The sequence below is a fragment of the Castor canadensis genome, chromosome 4, assembly GCF_047511655.1.
Source record: "Castor canadensis chromosome 4, mCasCan1.hap1v2, whole genome shotgun sequence".
Lineage (NCBI taxonomy): Eukaryota > Metazoa > Chordata > Mammalia > Rodentia > Castoridae > Castor > Castor canadensis.
Window position 1 is genome coordinate 14,277,860 of NC_133389.1, and position 16,056 is coordinate 14,293,915.

Below are 16,056 nucleotides of genomic sequence, written 5' to 3' on the forward strand. Positions count from 1 at the left end.
AGACATCTGGGAGCAGGCTCGTTGTAAGAATTCTTTCTAGCACAGTGGACACATGGTTGACTTTATTTCCTTAGTGAAAAGCAGGTGTAACTTACCGAGAGGAAGTCATGAGACCTTTCTCCAAAGAGCTGGTTGGCAGTTCTAAATGAGTACTGAGGGCCAGGTTTGGAAATTTCAGCAAGAAGAAACTGGAAACCTGTATGAATATCCTCATCTTTGCCTCTGACTTCATTAAAAGAAAGTGCCTGAAATCAAAATAAAAGAAAGAAAAAGGACTAACAATACATGCTTTAGATATCCTGTAACATTACAAAATGGATACACACTAAACTCAGCGCTGAGAGCTTTGTATATGCTTACTACTGCCTGAAAATGGTAAGTCTAATTCAAGAAGCAGCCTCTGGAAAGCCACTGTCCCAACCTAGTTTCACTCTTAATACCAAGACAGTACCTCAGCGGGGGACATTAGGACATGCCTATGATACAAGTGTTCGAGAGGCTGAGGAAAGACAGTGGCCCCAGCTGTCTGCCAGCACAAAAACCCCAGGTACAAGAGGCCTTTGCACTTCCAGCCAACTGCCTAGTGCAGCACCCACAGGAGTGAGCCCTGACCACCAAAGATGGCCAGGCAATGGTCCCATGATCCATCCTGACAACTACCTATGCTCATCCCTGTGCCACTCGCAGTTATCTGTATGCAAAAATCTCTTTGGCATTTGAAAAGTAGAAGATCATCTCAATGTATAAACTCACTGCATCATATATTGTTTATAGAAACAGCTTGGAATACCTGGGCCATCTGGGCAGCGGTGCTTCCCTTCACCTCCATGTAGACCTTTGCCAAGGCTGAGGAGATGCTCAAGAGTGAAAAGATGTTTTCCAATTCATTTCCAGCCAACTTCTTCAAAAGGTTCAAGGCAAAGTTGCCATTAGATCCTGTCAGAGCATCCATTATGGTAAATCTGAAATAATTCATTTTAAGACAGAACTGATTTATCTGTGCCCATGCCTGTTAACTATTCACTCTCTTATTAACAGTTATAGCTGAAAGGTTCATTAAATAACTAAGTAACAAATGAAAAATTATTTTTATGGAGCCTTTAACTTTATATTGCATGCTTTTAACATTAAAGGTACAACCTAATAAGGTTCTAATATAATCCCTTTTTTTCAAGAGAGAAATAACGAGGATGCATACATGATTACATGTGGTAAGCAAAGAGAATGTGTGGAAAAATACACACTATTGTTTACTTATTGGGGTTGGAAATAGAAATTAAGTTATTAGTTTTTACTTGTAACATTTTATTGTTTGGTTTGTTTCATGGGAAAGTATGTATTTAAAATTTGAAAATAGTTCAATATAATGAACTAAATCACAAAATTCCACTAAGTGACTGAATATTTTTATAATGTTGAAAAGAGGATCACATTCTGAAGACTTAAAAACACAAAGATATACAAAATACTTATAATGAATTGACCTTTGACCTTCAATTGTTTCTCAAAGAAACTTACACACATAGAAAAGCCCAATCATTCAACATATTTCTAAGAACCTCCTAGTTCACCCAGGCCCAGGCTCTTCATGTCCAATCCTGCAGAAGCCAGGCACTCCTGGCCTCATGGAGTTTTATTACACCCAAATTTTTGACTCAACGCATTTGTTTTCTATGGCGATCTATTGATTGAAACAGCAGATTTCTTGTTCAAGTTCAGGAAGCTAGAAAACTGTGTGTTAGCATGAGTAGCTCTATCTGTGGGTCCTGAGGGAGAGCCCGTTCCTGACACTCTCCAAGCTTCTGAAAGTGGCCAGCAATCCATGGCATTTCTTGGCTCACAGAGGCTCACTCCAAACTCTGCTTCCATCTTCCCATCACCCTCATCTCTGTATGTCTCCTCTTCTTAAAAGGACGTAGTCATTGGATTATGAGCTCACCCTAAATCCAGGATGATTTCATTTCAATATCTTGAACAAAGTGCATATGAAAAGACCCTCTTTCTAAGTAAAGACTCATTGTTATATTCAAAATGGAAATGCATTTTATGGAGCACTATTCAACATAGCTTATATTATGCTTATCTGTCTCCATTACTTCATTTTAAGTCTCTAAAATTCAGGGGACTGAACAAGTCTCTAACCCCAGCTATGCAGGTCATTGGACTGTGGGCCTGGATGTCCATGCAGAGTCAGTGTCAGAACTAAAACTGCGAATTTTGGATGGGATGGGACAAATGGGCATTTTCAGTTCTGTAGGAACAGCAGAATCATAAAATGCTAAGGCAGAGCAGGTCTGTAGGAACAATGTCATAAACTTCACACTCTGAATATGGAGAAACTAGAGCAGAAGGGGTAAACTCATCAGTGTCCTGTCTTCTCACAGCTGCTGAAGAATTCCTAGTTTTTGAAGGGCTGAGTGGATACGGAAGAGTATCAGTGAGACAACAAGTGATGAACTAAGAGTCCAGTTGGTGCAAAAGTCAGCAAACACAGCAGAGCATAGCCTAGATGCATGAAGGGCGTTCTGAGGGAGTAGCACCTAACTAACTGCTCTGTGAAATTTCATAATTCACGTCTTCAGTTTTTATCAGAGCATGCAGTACTCTAAGAAATGCCCAGTGTTTCTTCTGGAGCAACAACTTGGTTAAAACTACTTGATTTCTACATTTATTTATAAAAATAACAGATGAATAAAAAGTAAGAAAATATTTGCTAAAATAAAACCCTTCAATTGTTTGATAAAGAGCTCAAGGAAAAAAATGCTAAGAAACAGACTCCAATTAACATATGTGCAAAGGACCTTAGCAAAACTAAAAGATAACAACAATATTTACAGGAAAAGATTAATCTCAAAGGAAAAGAATAAATACCAAGTTTTAGAGAATAACTGTTAGATTCTGGACTACAGCATTCCTTGTAGGATTTCATTCAATACACAGAACCCCATGAGGTCTAGCTATGGATACCTGCACTTTACAAGCAAAGGAATGGACCTTCAGCTGTGTAAGTGTTTGCCTCTGAGATGACCCAGCATCAAAAAGCAGACCACGGATTGGCAGCCAGGTTTGGATGACTCTAGAGTTCACTCACTTAATCACTATGTACACAGTCTTCTAGAGAGAAAGGAGTGGCAGTAAGCAAGTCAAAGATATCTTTTAAAACGTGAAATTCTTAGGAAGGAAAACTATTCATTTCCAATACTGCTAAGTAGGCACTCCTTCCTACAACTACAAGTGATGCTATAAATTAGGACATCAATATTTCAACATGAAGCCAGAACAAAAAGAAGGGATGGAAATGAAGAACAGAAAGAGGGAGAAAATAAAATGAAATAGGTAGAACATGGTGAATGAAACACCCTTTTTCCAATTAAATCACTAAAAATGTAAAATTCACAAGTACTGATTAATACTTGACTAAAAGTTGCATACAAGGAAAATCTTTAAATACCTACAGGCCTCTCATCCCACCTCTTCCCAATGCCCCTGCTTGCTCACTTTCCCATCCAGACCCTCAAGGATGCTTTGGATGAAATCCTTTCCCCAGAAAGCAGGGAATCACAACTGGATGAAGAAGTGAAGCCCAGAGGAATGTGCAGAGCCTCAGGAAAAGAGTTCCATTTCTCCAGCATTTATTCCAGATCTGAAGCTGATAACACAATACCCTGAAATGGGAGCAGATCCCAAAGCCAGATACTCACCTAAAGTGCTGGGTCTGAGCTGCAAAGGAGGAGCCTCTGATTTGCAAGAGTGTCTGACATGATAAAAGTGAGAGCACACAAGGAAGGGGTGAGGATAGGTAAGACACCTAAAAAGCTAGCTAGCATTTGTTGCCCTTAACGCAGAGAAACTAAAGCAGATACCTTAAAGCAACTGAGGCCAATAGGAAAAGGGGACCAGGAACTAGAGAAAAGGTTAGATCAAAAAGAATTAACCTAGAAGGTAACACACATGCACAGGAAATCAATGTGAGTCAATGCCCTGTACAGCTATCCTTATCTCAACCAGCAAAACCCCTTGTTCCTTCCTATTATTGCTTATACTCGCTCTACAACAAAATTAGAAATAAGGGCAAAATAGTTTCTGCTGGGTATTGGGGGGGGGAGAGGGAGGGGGCGGAGTGGGTGGTAAGGGAGGGGGTGGGGGCAGGGGGGAGAAATGAACCAAGCCTTGTATGCACATATGAATAATAAAAGAAAAATGAAAAAAAAAAGAGTGTCTGACACCAGGGAGGGGAGGGCGGATCTGGGGGAGGGGCGGGGCGGGGAGGGGCGGGGTGGGTTGCCAGGCAGCAGGAGGGGAGCAGGACAGATGCACAGTGTGGTTTCCTGCTGTGTGGAGCACAACAGATTATAGGAAGAGTGGGAAGGGGCCCTGAGGTTAGGGAGCTTTCTGTTTATAAGCAATTATACTTCTCTCTCTAACCCTGTTCAAGTGTCTTTGTAGAGAACTAGTTAGGATTTGAGTGAGTGACCAAAGCTGTGCCAGTTCCTAGTACACCAATGAAGCTGCACATTGCAGAAGAGAAATTAAAATGAACTATCCTACACAGCTATCTAGTGTTAGGAAAAAGACCCTAAGGTGCAGAACTCACAATCCAGGATGGCAACTCTGTGCCAGTTGGAGCAGTCACGCTGGAAGTGGGGATGAGGCTAAACATTTTATGAAACTTGTAATCCTTACTAACCCAGCAGGCAATTCTCAACTTTCTGCTGTTAGGTGAGTGCTGTGTGTTGTTGAGTGTCTTGTGTTGTGTGAGGTCTGGTGTTGTGTGATGACGTGTGTTGTGTGAGTGTTGTGTGAGTGTGGAACTCATCCAGCCTGACATAAACACCGTCCATATTTCTTAAAATGCAGAGTGCAACTGCACAGCTGCTGAGATTCAGTGTTTTTAACAATCTCCAGAGTAAATGATGTAGCTGGTCTAGCACCCACACTTTCAATAGCAAACTCTTAATGAAAGCATTGCTTTGTACCCATGAAATACAATTTGCTAATCTAGATTCCTACTAATGAGATCGCTGGAAAAAATATAAATGCACACAGTGATGTGGCTTGTTGGGTCAAATTCCTTTCCGTAAGGAATGGAATGTTTTTTCCTCTCTCCAACTGTACCAGAGTGTTTCATTCTTTACAGCCTTCATAACTGTTTTACTGTCAAGTGTTTTTTTCCAATATGATACATGAGAAATATTTTTATTTTATAGTGAGATTTAGCAGCTTTTCATATATTTAAAAGATCATTGCCCACTTTTCTGTTTGGTTTGTTTTGTTATGAACGAATCATGATGTTTTCATGTGTGGGGGTTGTCTGTTTCTTCTTGATTCCTAAAATATCTTCTTATATTAGCACAATTAGTCTTTTGTCTGTGATATAAATAGCAAATCTTTACTCCCAGCTTGCCATTTATTTTGACATGGACTTGTAATATTTTGGCAAATAGTGTTATGTCATTAAATTGATTGATGTTTTTCCTTCGTTGTCTTTAGATTTTTGACTCATGCTTCAGAGCACTTTCTCCATACCATGTAATTGCCAGTGTTCCAGCATTTGTGTGGCTTCATTTCATATTTAGATTGCTCATCTATAGGACTGTTAATGCTGTGGGAATATTAATCCAGTTTTGGTTCATTTCAAAAGGATTTCCCATTGTTCCCATCTTATTTATTGAAAGCTCCATCTTTTCACTAGTTATCTGATATACCACCTGTACTGCACAATAAGTAGTTACTGTACTTGAATCTGTCTCTGAACTTGCTATTCAGTTCCATTGGTTGTCCTTTTTCATTACAGACTTTTGTAGGGTTTTATTTTTAGCTGACTTTTTATTCACAGCACAGTGAAAAGAAAACACAATATTTCCCACATTATCCTCACCCTTGCACAGGGAAGCCTCCCCATTATGAACATCCCAGCCAGAGTGGCCGTTTGTCATGATCTGTGAATCTGCAGTGACACAATATCTCAAGGTGCGTAGAGTACAATAAAGTTAATTGCGGAGATGTTTCACTACTCCAAAATCCTCTCCACTGCACTCATGCATCCTTCCCTTCTTTTCCCCCTGCCCCAGGTTCATTAGTAACCGTTGATCTTTTTACTCTGTCTATATCTTTGCTTTTACCACAATGTGAGATGTTCATTTTGAATATCTCAATGATCCATCAGTAACAAGTTTACAAAAGAAGTCTATGTAACACTTTCTAAAAACAAGCAAAGATATAAATAACTTCAACCAAAGGATTTATTTCATGCAGATCTGATTCTTGCTATTTTTTACATAACACTGAATTCAAGATACTAGTCCAAAAGTCTCCCAAATAAATTTTCCAAAGCTTTGCTGTTTACTTTGGAGGAGTTGTAGGTCTCATATTTAATTTCTACTCTATATCTTCTTTTTTTGTTCCCTTAGTGAGTCATCTTCTAGTCATTTGCTGGAGGATCCCATTCTGTAATTATGTGCATGCATTCTTGTATCCCATGCAGTCCAGGATTCTTGGAGCTATGTTCACCTTTCTTAGCAGCTGTCTCTTACCAGCATTTTCATCAGTGGTGTCTTTCTTTGACTTGATACTCAATTTCAGTTTTTTCAGTCCTTATTGAGAGTTTTTGGGGCACCAAAAGAATTCTTCTTGTTTCCAGAAGGATTAAAGGCTTACTTATGTTTTACAGATTTTTCATATTATTTATAGGTTTCTGAATGATGTTTGGGTTCCAATAAGAAGTATCCCCAAAAGACTCATATGTTAAAGGAATTGCAGGACATAATGGAAGAAGAGGCAACTTATAAGAATTTGTAGAGCACCTGATCTTGATTCTACATTCCAGTGCATGCTTGCTTTGGACAATTTTATATGTTTTGGTGACAGAAATTTGCAAGCCTCACTTTCTACATGGGTGAACAGAGCCAGAGGAATGAGACTTCCCAGAAAAAGACTTCTTTTAGTTGCTTATACTCCTGTACCATGCTGACAGCTGCTCTTCCTTTAGGAGTTATTATGGCAGCTCAGGCCCTTACTGAGAATGGGGTCTTGGGCATTATCACACCTGATCTTGAATCCAGGTTCTCCCCTCTGTGAGCCATTAGAACATTGAGAATTAAGTCAATGTCCTGAGCCTCACATTCATCAGAGGTTTCTTGTTGCTGAGAATGAATCGTATGAACTTAGTAAAATACTCAGTGCAAATTAAATTAAGAGATCAGTAGACATTTGTGAATAAGTGAGATCAACTTTTTCCCAGAATTAAGTCCTAGGAAGAATTTGCTTTGTGGACGATTTCAAGAAGCACTGTACAGAATGGTGGGAATACCATCTAGCTGGATTTCATATAGGGAAAATTGGTAGCAGTTCATTAGTGACATGTTCTCATAGCTCAGAGAAGAAAAATACCGAATGCGATGCAAGGCCAGGTGGTAGTTACCCTAAGGAACAGAATGAACCAACAGACAGGTTTTGCTGTGAGATGATGAACAGGTTACACCTTTTACTTCTGGTATGACAGTAATAGAAATTGAGGTGCCTAAGTTTGCAAGCTGGTAAAGACCTAGGTTGAGGACCAAGTGGAATAGAGTGGATAGGGGAACTAGGTGGGGATGCAGCATTTCCTGCTTGGTGATAGGCAGGGATTCACACACCTGATGAGAACAGAGGACTGCATGACTAGGCATTTGGGCCTGGAGAGGCTCAGAGATGTCAAAGTAGCGCCTGGTATATCATTCATTACAGAAGAGTAACAACTGAGTGAAAAATCTTCAAAGGCAATATAACATATAGCTAATTTGACAATAAAGTCTCTAAGGACAGTGTGCATATTATTAGTTCCTATGTATTATGAGTGATGTAGATAAGGTCTTATTGTATTATAGGTCTGTAACAGGTAAAAACATTAAACATATACCTTCATTATTCATTTTTTATATTCTCTATATGTCATTATTCCCCAGAAAGTGAAGAAAACACATTCATTCTTGAAGGGGATTTTCAGTTTATCCTCTCCATCTTTCTACTTTCTGCCTCCACTTATCCGGACTATCGGCAAGTGTGGGCACAGGAACAGAATGTAGTTTATGGGCACTGGTTGTAGCAATCAGAAGGTCTCTCTGCCTGGCAGAATCACATATGCTGATAATCTGCCATGCTGTGTCTTGTCTTCTTTCTAAGTTCAAGTGCTTGCAGAGGAGGCAGAAGGACAAGAGTGCCAAAACCAGCAACCTCCTTCTTATTTTCAACTCACATATGTTAGTGTCAACTTTTGTGAGTTCTTACCTTTCTTTCTCTTTATTTTGTTTTGGTTACTTGAGACAGCATCTTGAAATACAGCCCAGTATGGCCTGAAACTTTAAGTTCAACAGCCTCAGTCTCCAGAATGAATTTCATGTCTCTTGTCATTCTCTCTACATGGCCAAATTGGTGAGTGAGGTACAGTTGGAGAAGTGAAATAGCTATGGAATGAAGAATAGGATTTAAGTCTGTGATATTTAAGAGACCCACAGGCCAGATGACTACCAGGGGCTCAATGCTACCCTCTAGGATAGAACTTAGCCTTTTCCCTTCCTTCTAACCAATCACTGTGGTCCCTATTGTTCAACAAAGCAGTCATATTTCAGGAAGTAACACAACTGATTACAGAAAGCTTAGCTGTTCATTTTTTAATATTTACAAGAAAATAAAGATATCTGATGATTCTTTATGTAGCTGTCTCAAACTACATCCCTCTGAACAGAGCCCATCTATCATCTCTGCTGCTTGATAGCAATATTGAAAATTTCTGAGAAAATGGATAATTTTATATTTGAATAGGCATGTGATCTACTAGTAACAGTGAACACAAGAGATGATGAAAACAGAAAAACAAGAAGAAAATTAGATGATTTCATTGGTATGAGTTAACTGCTCTCCAAATTCTTTGCTAGCTACTGAAGCTACTGAAGCTTCTCAGGAAGCTTGAGAATGGAGGTTCCCTCTCTGGACTTCTAGAACCCATTCCCAAAACATCTTCCAAGCTCTCCAGCCCACTGTCTACTGTCTCATTAACTTGGGTCAAGATGTCAGTGCAAGCTGTGTCTCAAGCCTGAAATTGTGATTGGGAGGATCACAGTGTGAGGCCAGACTGGGCAAACAAATTTCAATAGACCCCATCTCAACCATAGCCAGGTGCACTGGTGGGTACCTGACACCCCAAACTTCCTGGAATGATGAGATCCAGAGGATAATGGTTGCAGACCAACTGAGGCAAAACAGTTTGCAAAGCCCAAACACAATGGAAGAAAGTTGGGCATGGTGAAAAGCACACGTCATCCAGTGGCTGCAGGAGGATAGTGGTCCAAGCCAACATAGTTCCAATCTCCAAAGAAACCAGAGTAAAAAAAGCCTGCAGGTGTGACACAAGTGGTAGAGTGCCTGCCTAGCAAACAAGAAACCCTGAGTTCAAATCATAGTACCACACCATCCCCCCAAAAAGATGTCAGTACCATGAAAGCAGAGAAGAGAGGAAAAGAATATTTTGGCAGCCCAGCATATGGTGAGGTGGCACCCAGTACAAAAATCTGATACTTACAATGCATGTGTCAAGGAGTCAGGAAGGTGGGACCAACAGCTAGAGCCAAGAGGAGAGGTGTTAAGTTCCCAGCCATACCACTGTCAAACTGGCCACAAGACCCTTAGAGTATGACAAATTCAGACCCTAGATAACATTCCCATGAACCCACAAACACACAAAATAAGAATTACAAAACTGGATCCCTAAATTGTTTGGCCACCACTGCACTGATAAGGTCACTTTGGATCATAGAGTAAAAGGAAGTCAGTAAGAGAAAGGAGAAAGGCCGTATCAAATGTGTATGATTAGTTCCTTATGGAGAGGAAAATTGGCCATCAAAGAGAATAGCATTGATTTTGCTGTGCTGGTTAAAGAAAAGGAATGGATATTAGGCCCAAAAGCTGGGAGCCATTAGAGTGAATGTTGAGCAGCTATGGCAGCTGCTGTTTCTGTGCCTTCCTTAGTCAACTCCACAAAGGATTTGCGAATGACCTTGGACAAATGCAAGTCTCTCTTAGATGACATTCCACAGAAGTCAGCTCTGCCTTGTTTTAAGACATCAATCATGCCCAAATCCTGAAGTTCATTGTTCATGGAATAATTTCCTCCAGCTTAAATCTAGGAAGGAAAAATGCCATTTTTCTTTTATACATCTTCTCTGGCCTAATCCATTCTATGAGTTTCTCATAAGAGAGTTCTTTTTCCACCTAGAAAAAGAGAAATAGAGATTTTAAGTTCTGGAGGAGTGATGTCTGAGCCACTTTTCTTCTTTGATATTAAAGATTTCTATCTATGCTCTGCTATTAAGGTGGCCATTAGCCAAGTGTGAGAACCGAGTGCTACAAATGTGAGAAACATAACAAAGATAGCAGTTTTTAAATTTGTATGATTTCATTCATTTAAACATATAGAATCACAAGTGACTTATAGTGCCTATCAAGATGGACAGGACACATCTATAAGTAAGCCCAGTAAGGTTAGGATATTCAAGTAGTTGTTGATTTTATATTTCAATGGGTTGGTTTAACTATTCCAGCAAGTTAGGGAAAGTCTGTTTCCCAAGACTGAAGCCTACACCTAAGGCACAGCTTGGACTGCATTTATGAGAGGATGCCCATTCTCTTAAAGTTAAGGCTTCTGTCCTACGTGAAGCACGTCAAGACAGGACTTCTCTTTCACCTGAACTTCCTCCCAATGGATCCTCTATAGTTCTCTGTTCACTTAACTTCCAAATTTCTCCAGTCTATCACTTCCTGTGTTTCCATTGCCACTGACTTTGTTCAGACATTGTCATGTCTTGTTGAAAGGCCACAGCAGCCTCTATTGTGATTCATCTCCATCCTCTGTTTTCCCAATGAATCCATTGCAACCACTGGATTGGCTTCCTGAAAAAGCCAAACACTGACCTTTTTAAAGTCTTTATTGATTCTTTACTATCTTGCTACTCAGAAAGCTGAAGGGAGTAGGCTCTTGGGCATGTGATTGGGGCATGATTCCCCTGGTGTCTCCCTCTGCCCGTTCTCTGATACAGGAACCAGCAGGTCAAGGACACTTTCCTGTTTGGAGGTTTAAAGGGTTGCACACATCTGATGAAAGCAGGAAACTGCATAGTTAGGCCTTTGGGACACAGAGAGAATCAGAGATGTCAAACCAGCACCTGTGTTTCAGGTCTTATAATATGGCAATAAAATAGCCATGGCAGAGCCAGTCTCCTTCCGTTGCCAAACTGATTCATAGTTTGAGGTGACTTCCCTGCATGTAGTAGAATATTAAGAAATCCTTTGCCTTTTCCTATTCTTTATATTTACTTTATTAATTTTTAAAATAAATTGACTGTGTATATTTGAGTTTCAAAACATGATTCATGGGATTCACAGAGATAATAGTCATCACTATAGTGAAGCAGATTAACGTGTCTGTCATTTCATGTGATATATCCTCATCTCACTTTTTTGATGACAAGTGCTGGATAAAACCCATCTACTAAGCAAAGTACCTAACACACCCTACTTTATTAACTCCAGTCCCAGTGTTGTACATTAGATCTTTTCCTCTTTCCACATGTACTGTACTTTGTGTCCTTTGACTTACACCTCCCTATTTCTGCACATTCTCTGGACATTACCAACCCTGTTTTCTTCTTCATCTCTGTAATGCTGATTTTTAAAAATTCTGCACATGTCTGGGTTATTTTACTTAGTGTAATGTCCTCCTGGTCCATTCCCTAGTCCAGGATAAACTTGAGTAGATCTCACAACTTTATCTTTATTTCATCACTTATATATAATAGAAAGTCCAATGGTCATTTTAAAGTCACAAACTTGGGATCATGTCATAAATTGTTGGTGACCAAGAAATTGGTGGGTAAGGCAAGCCATCATTGAAATGAAATACCTTTGGATAATAAATATGAAAGTCTTTCCCACACTCTACTAAAAGTATCTAGCAATAGGGATAAAGATGATAAAATGAGCAGTAAGTAGAAGTGTGTGTCTCTGGTCTCCTGAGATGAGTCTCCACTGAGAAGAAAGGTTTGGGAGTTTATTCATTTTAGTTGCTGTATAGAATTTCACTGGCATCAACATTAATCATGATATTTGAAGAAGAAACTACTGCATTATTTCTTTGGACATTGTGGCAATGCACATATGTGTAGCTACCTGTGGTGCCTGTGTGCAGGAGTTTCTCTTTCTCCAAGTAAAGTCCTAGCTCAGAGGGAATAAGATACTTCAACATTGAAAGGTGAAGTTTCTATACCTTGCCTTGTTCATAAAAAATGGGAAAACAGACAAATGTACCTTTAAATGTTTGCTAATCCAATGGGTGTGAAATTTTATCTCACCTTTTAATTTGAGTTTCATTGATTATGAGCAAGAATGACGATCTGCTTACACTGTTTATTTTCCAAATTTATTTTGGAATCATCTACACGTTTTCTTTATTTTTACTATGGTTTTTGTACTTTTCTAAATGATTTGAAGGGTGCATTTCATATTTTGCCTGTTATTTTACTCTTTATTGGTTATGTACATTATAAATGTCTCCTGATCTCTATCTTGATTTTCACAACTCATGAGAAGTGTTTGCACGTGTGCCCACAGGCATCAGTACCAATCATTTCCTTAATGGTTTGAATTTTATGAAAACATGTATATCAAGATAAGTCCATGAAAATGTCCTCTATGTTTTTCTGAAAATCATTTAGTCTTGACTCAACTTGATTTTTTTTATACATTGAAAAGAGATTTTATTTTCACATTGGTGGACAATTGCAGAACATACATTTTTTGGTGTAAAGACACAATGCTTTTGAAGTTTGAAATAACCCCACTGCAAAATTACATTCATGAAACTCTAATGACTGTTTAAGCAATAGTGGACTATATACTCACATTAAAATGGTTAAACTATCTAAGATAAAATGAGAACAAACAAAATATCTAAATGAAATAAATTCATATTTAAACCATCTATTTATACGATATTATCCTGAGAATAAAATTTTATTAAGCTTCAATATGATGTAAATTATAATTTAAATAACAGTAGTTAATTTAAACTGAAAATGGGAAGAAAGTCAAAAGTACTTTAAAAAGAGACCTTATTTTCACATTGTTCTACAGTTATATAAAAGACATTTTTTGGCATCAGCACACAGCCTTTGGAGTTTAAAATCTCCCCACTGCAAGATTACATACATAAACCTCCATTTATTATTTATAAAATAGTGGACTAAGTAAACAAGATAACTATGCAATCTAGAGTAAACTGAAAATAAAATATCCTATCAAAATAAAATAGGATGGAATTAAAATGATAAGTTTCCTATTTAAACCATCTATTTATAAAATACTATCCTCAAATTATAATTCTTCTAAGCTTCAATTCAAGGTAATTATTAAATAACAGTAGTAATTGAAACTGAAAATTAGATAGAAATCAAAAATGTTTTGAAAGAGATCTTTTATAATAGTCTAGAATTATGCTAAAAACATTTTCTGGCAAAAAAGACACTTTGGGGTTTAAAACAGACTTACTGCAAGATTACATGCATAAAACTCCAATTATTATTTGTAAAAGGAGATTGAGTAATCAAACTATATTGATATACCATATAGAATAAAAAGAAAATGAAGTATACTATCGAAATAAAATAGGATGGAAATAAAATTAAAAGATTTCTATTTTAATCATCTATTTATAGAATACTAACATGATAATTATAACTCTAATAAACTTCTATTTAATATAAAGTGTAGTGACTAAATAACAGTATTAATTTAAACTGAAAATGAGAAAGAAGTCAAAAGAATTGAAAAAACCATACTTATACAGGGCTTTACACTTATAGTAAATGCATTTTTTAGCATAAATACACATAAAGGCATTTAAAAGCTCATTTCAAGATTTCATACCTAAATCTCCAATTGTTGTTTTGGTAGTAGTTGATCAAATAATCAAGTGAAAATAGAGATACTATGCAGAACAAAATGAAAATAAAATATACTACCTAAATGAAACAGAATGGAAATAAAATAATAAGAATCCTATTCAAATCACCCATTCATAAAATACTATCTGAAGAATTGTATGTCTATTAAATCTTAAATTTAAGGTAAATGTTAATGACTAAGTAAGAACAGTAATTTAAACTGAAAACAACAGAGAAGTCAAAAGTTGTGAAAAGAGATAAAAATATTGCCAAGTGGTCTAAAGATTCAGTAGCAGGATCGTCAAAATGTAAAAATCGACCCTGAAGAAAACTCACTTCTGCTTTTAGAAAATGGGTACAGCAGGGAGATGTGCAGCTCTTGGGGGAAGATAATTGGGGAAAACCCTTGGTAAATGGACATTTCTCATTGGAACTGGAGGATATGGTGGGCCAGGGAAACCCCTTGGTAGAAAATACTCTGTGGAACCTCCACACATGTGTGGTGCAGGTTGGGGAAAACGAGGCCACTTTCCATTAAACTGGATGCTTGGATGCTCTGGGAAGAATGGGCCTCTGATAGGGGGAACAAAACCAGGATCCACTACTTGGCTTTGAACACGCGGAGATGAAACAGGCACATTTGAATTACGTCCCTGTGGAGGAAGAGCTGGATCGGTACATGGTTGATCTGATGGAGGCGTCACAACCCTGTCCTGTTTGCGTGGAGGAGACAGGGTTCCAGTCTCAGGAGGTGCTCTGCAAAGGCCCGTCAGCCTGTCATTGCCTGGTTGTCTTCTTTCATTGCTAATGTAAGGGTCCACAGGATTCTCCCGGCTTCTTGAGCCTTGTCCTTCTCCCTGAGGAAGCAAAGGTGGAGGTCTGAATGGACCTTCCAACAAAATAGGAGGAGAAAGGAAGCCGTTCCTTTCTGGTGAAGGTTGTCCCAGTGATGAGGGATCATGTGGAAAATGCTCTCTGCCACATGCAGCATTTGCAATCCCAGATGCATATGGGACTCTCTCTAAACGTTCAAACTCCAACTCCATTTTAAGTAACTTTTGTCTCTTGCTGGCATTTACTTTCATAAAATACTTGAGTTGTTTTTCAGCAGCCTGGACTTCCGGTGAATTAAAGTGAGCTTTTTGTTCATAACAAACAATCTGCCTTTGATAATAATGATTGGTTCTCTCCAACTTTTCTTCCAGATCTCTGGCTGCATTTTTATAGGTGTCCAGGTCTTCAGCTGCCTGTCTGATCTTTTCTTCTGCATTCAAAAGTTTCTTCTCTATGTCTTGCTGGTAATGATCTTCTGCCATAAATTTCCTGTGAAATTTCGTCCCATTTTCTTCATACAGTTCTTTAAGTTTTTTAACATCCTGACAAAGCTTCTTCTTCTCCACTTCCAACTCTGTAGTTTCGGACTGTAAAATTTCTTGTTCACAGTGGACCTGTTTAATGTGCTGTGTAAGGTCTTCATTGGCTCTCTCGACTTCACAAAACTGCATACTAATTTGGTTCCTTTCTTGTTCTAAAGATTTGAAAGAAACATTGAACTTCACAGCAAACATCTGCTTTCTCAAAGCTTCTTTTGTATGATTATTTAAGAGAGCACCACTTCCTGATTCACTCTTCATTGCTAATTCCACATGGACATCATGTGTCATATGTTCTTCAACAACAGCAGCCCAGACTTTCATCTTCAGCAAGCATTCAGTGAGAGAGCTGATGTGATCTTCTTTAGCATTTACAAGTTGTTCTGCATGTGCCGCACTCACTTCAACTTTCAGTTTCTGTTTAGTAAGTTCACTCACTTGCTCTTTCCATGATTCAGCTTCTCGTAACAGCTGGTCACAGCGCTATTGAAGTTGGGAGTTTTCCTTCAAAGCATGTGTGGTGGAGTCCTTAAGATGTGCTTCCTTGACCTGAAGTAGTTTTAAGGTTGTTTTGGCTTTAGCTGCATTGGATTTGAGATGTTTGGACTCATCCTCTAGACACTGTATCATTTTTGACATTTCCACGTTCAGTTCAACTTGTTTACAGTGTTTCAATTTCTCTTCTATCAGTTCATTTCCTAGGAGGAGCACTT

The 16,056-nt window shown here is 38.4% G+C and overlaps 1 protein-coding gene and 1 pseudogene across 1 annotated transcript; both read right to left on the bottom strand.

Moving 5' to 3' along the window:
• Positions 1-952, bottom strand: part of LOC109693399 (serpin B6-like) — a 44,014-nt pseudogene extending 43,062 nt beyond the window's left edge.
• A 13,362-nt stretch (positions 953-14,314) lies between these two features.
• On the bottom strand, positions 14,315-15,667 carry LOC141422434 (melanoma inhibitory activity protein 2-like). The gene has a single exon (XM_074069583.1). It carries the CDS (start codon positions 15,665-15,667, stop codon positions 14,315-14,317), a length of 1,353 nt encoding a protein of 450 aa, XP_073925684.1.
• Between the last annotated feature and the right edge of the window lie 389 nt (positions 15,668-16,056).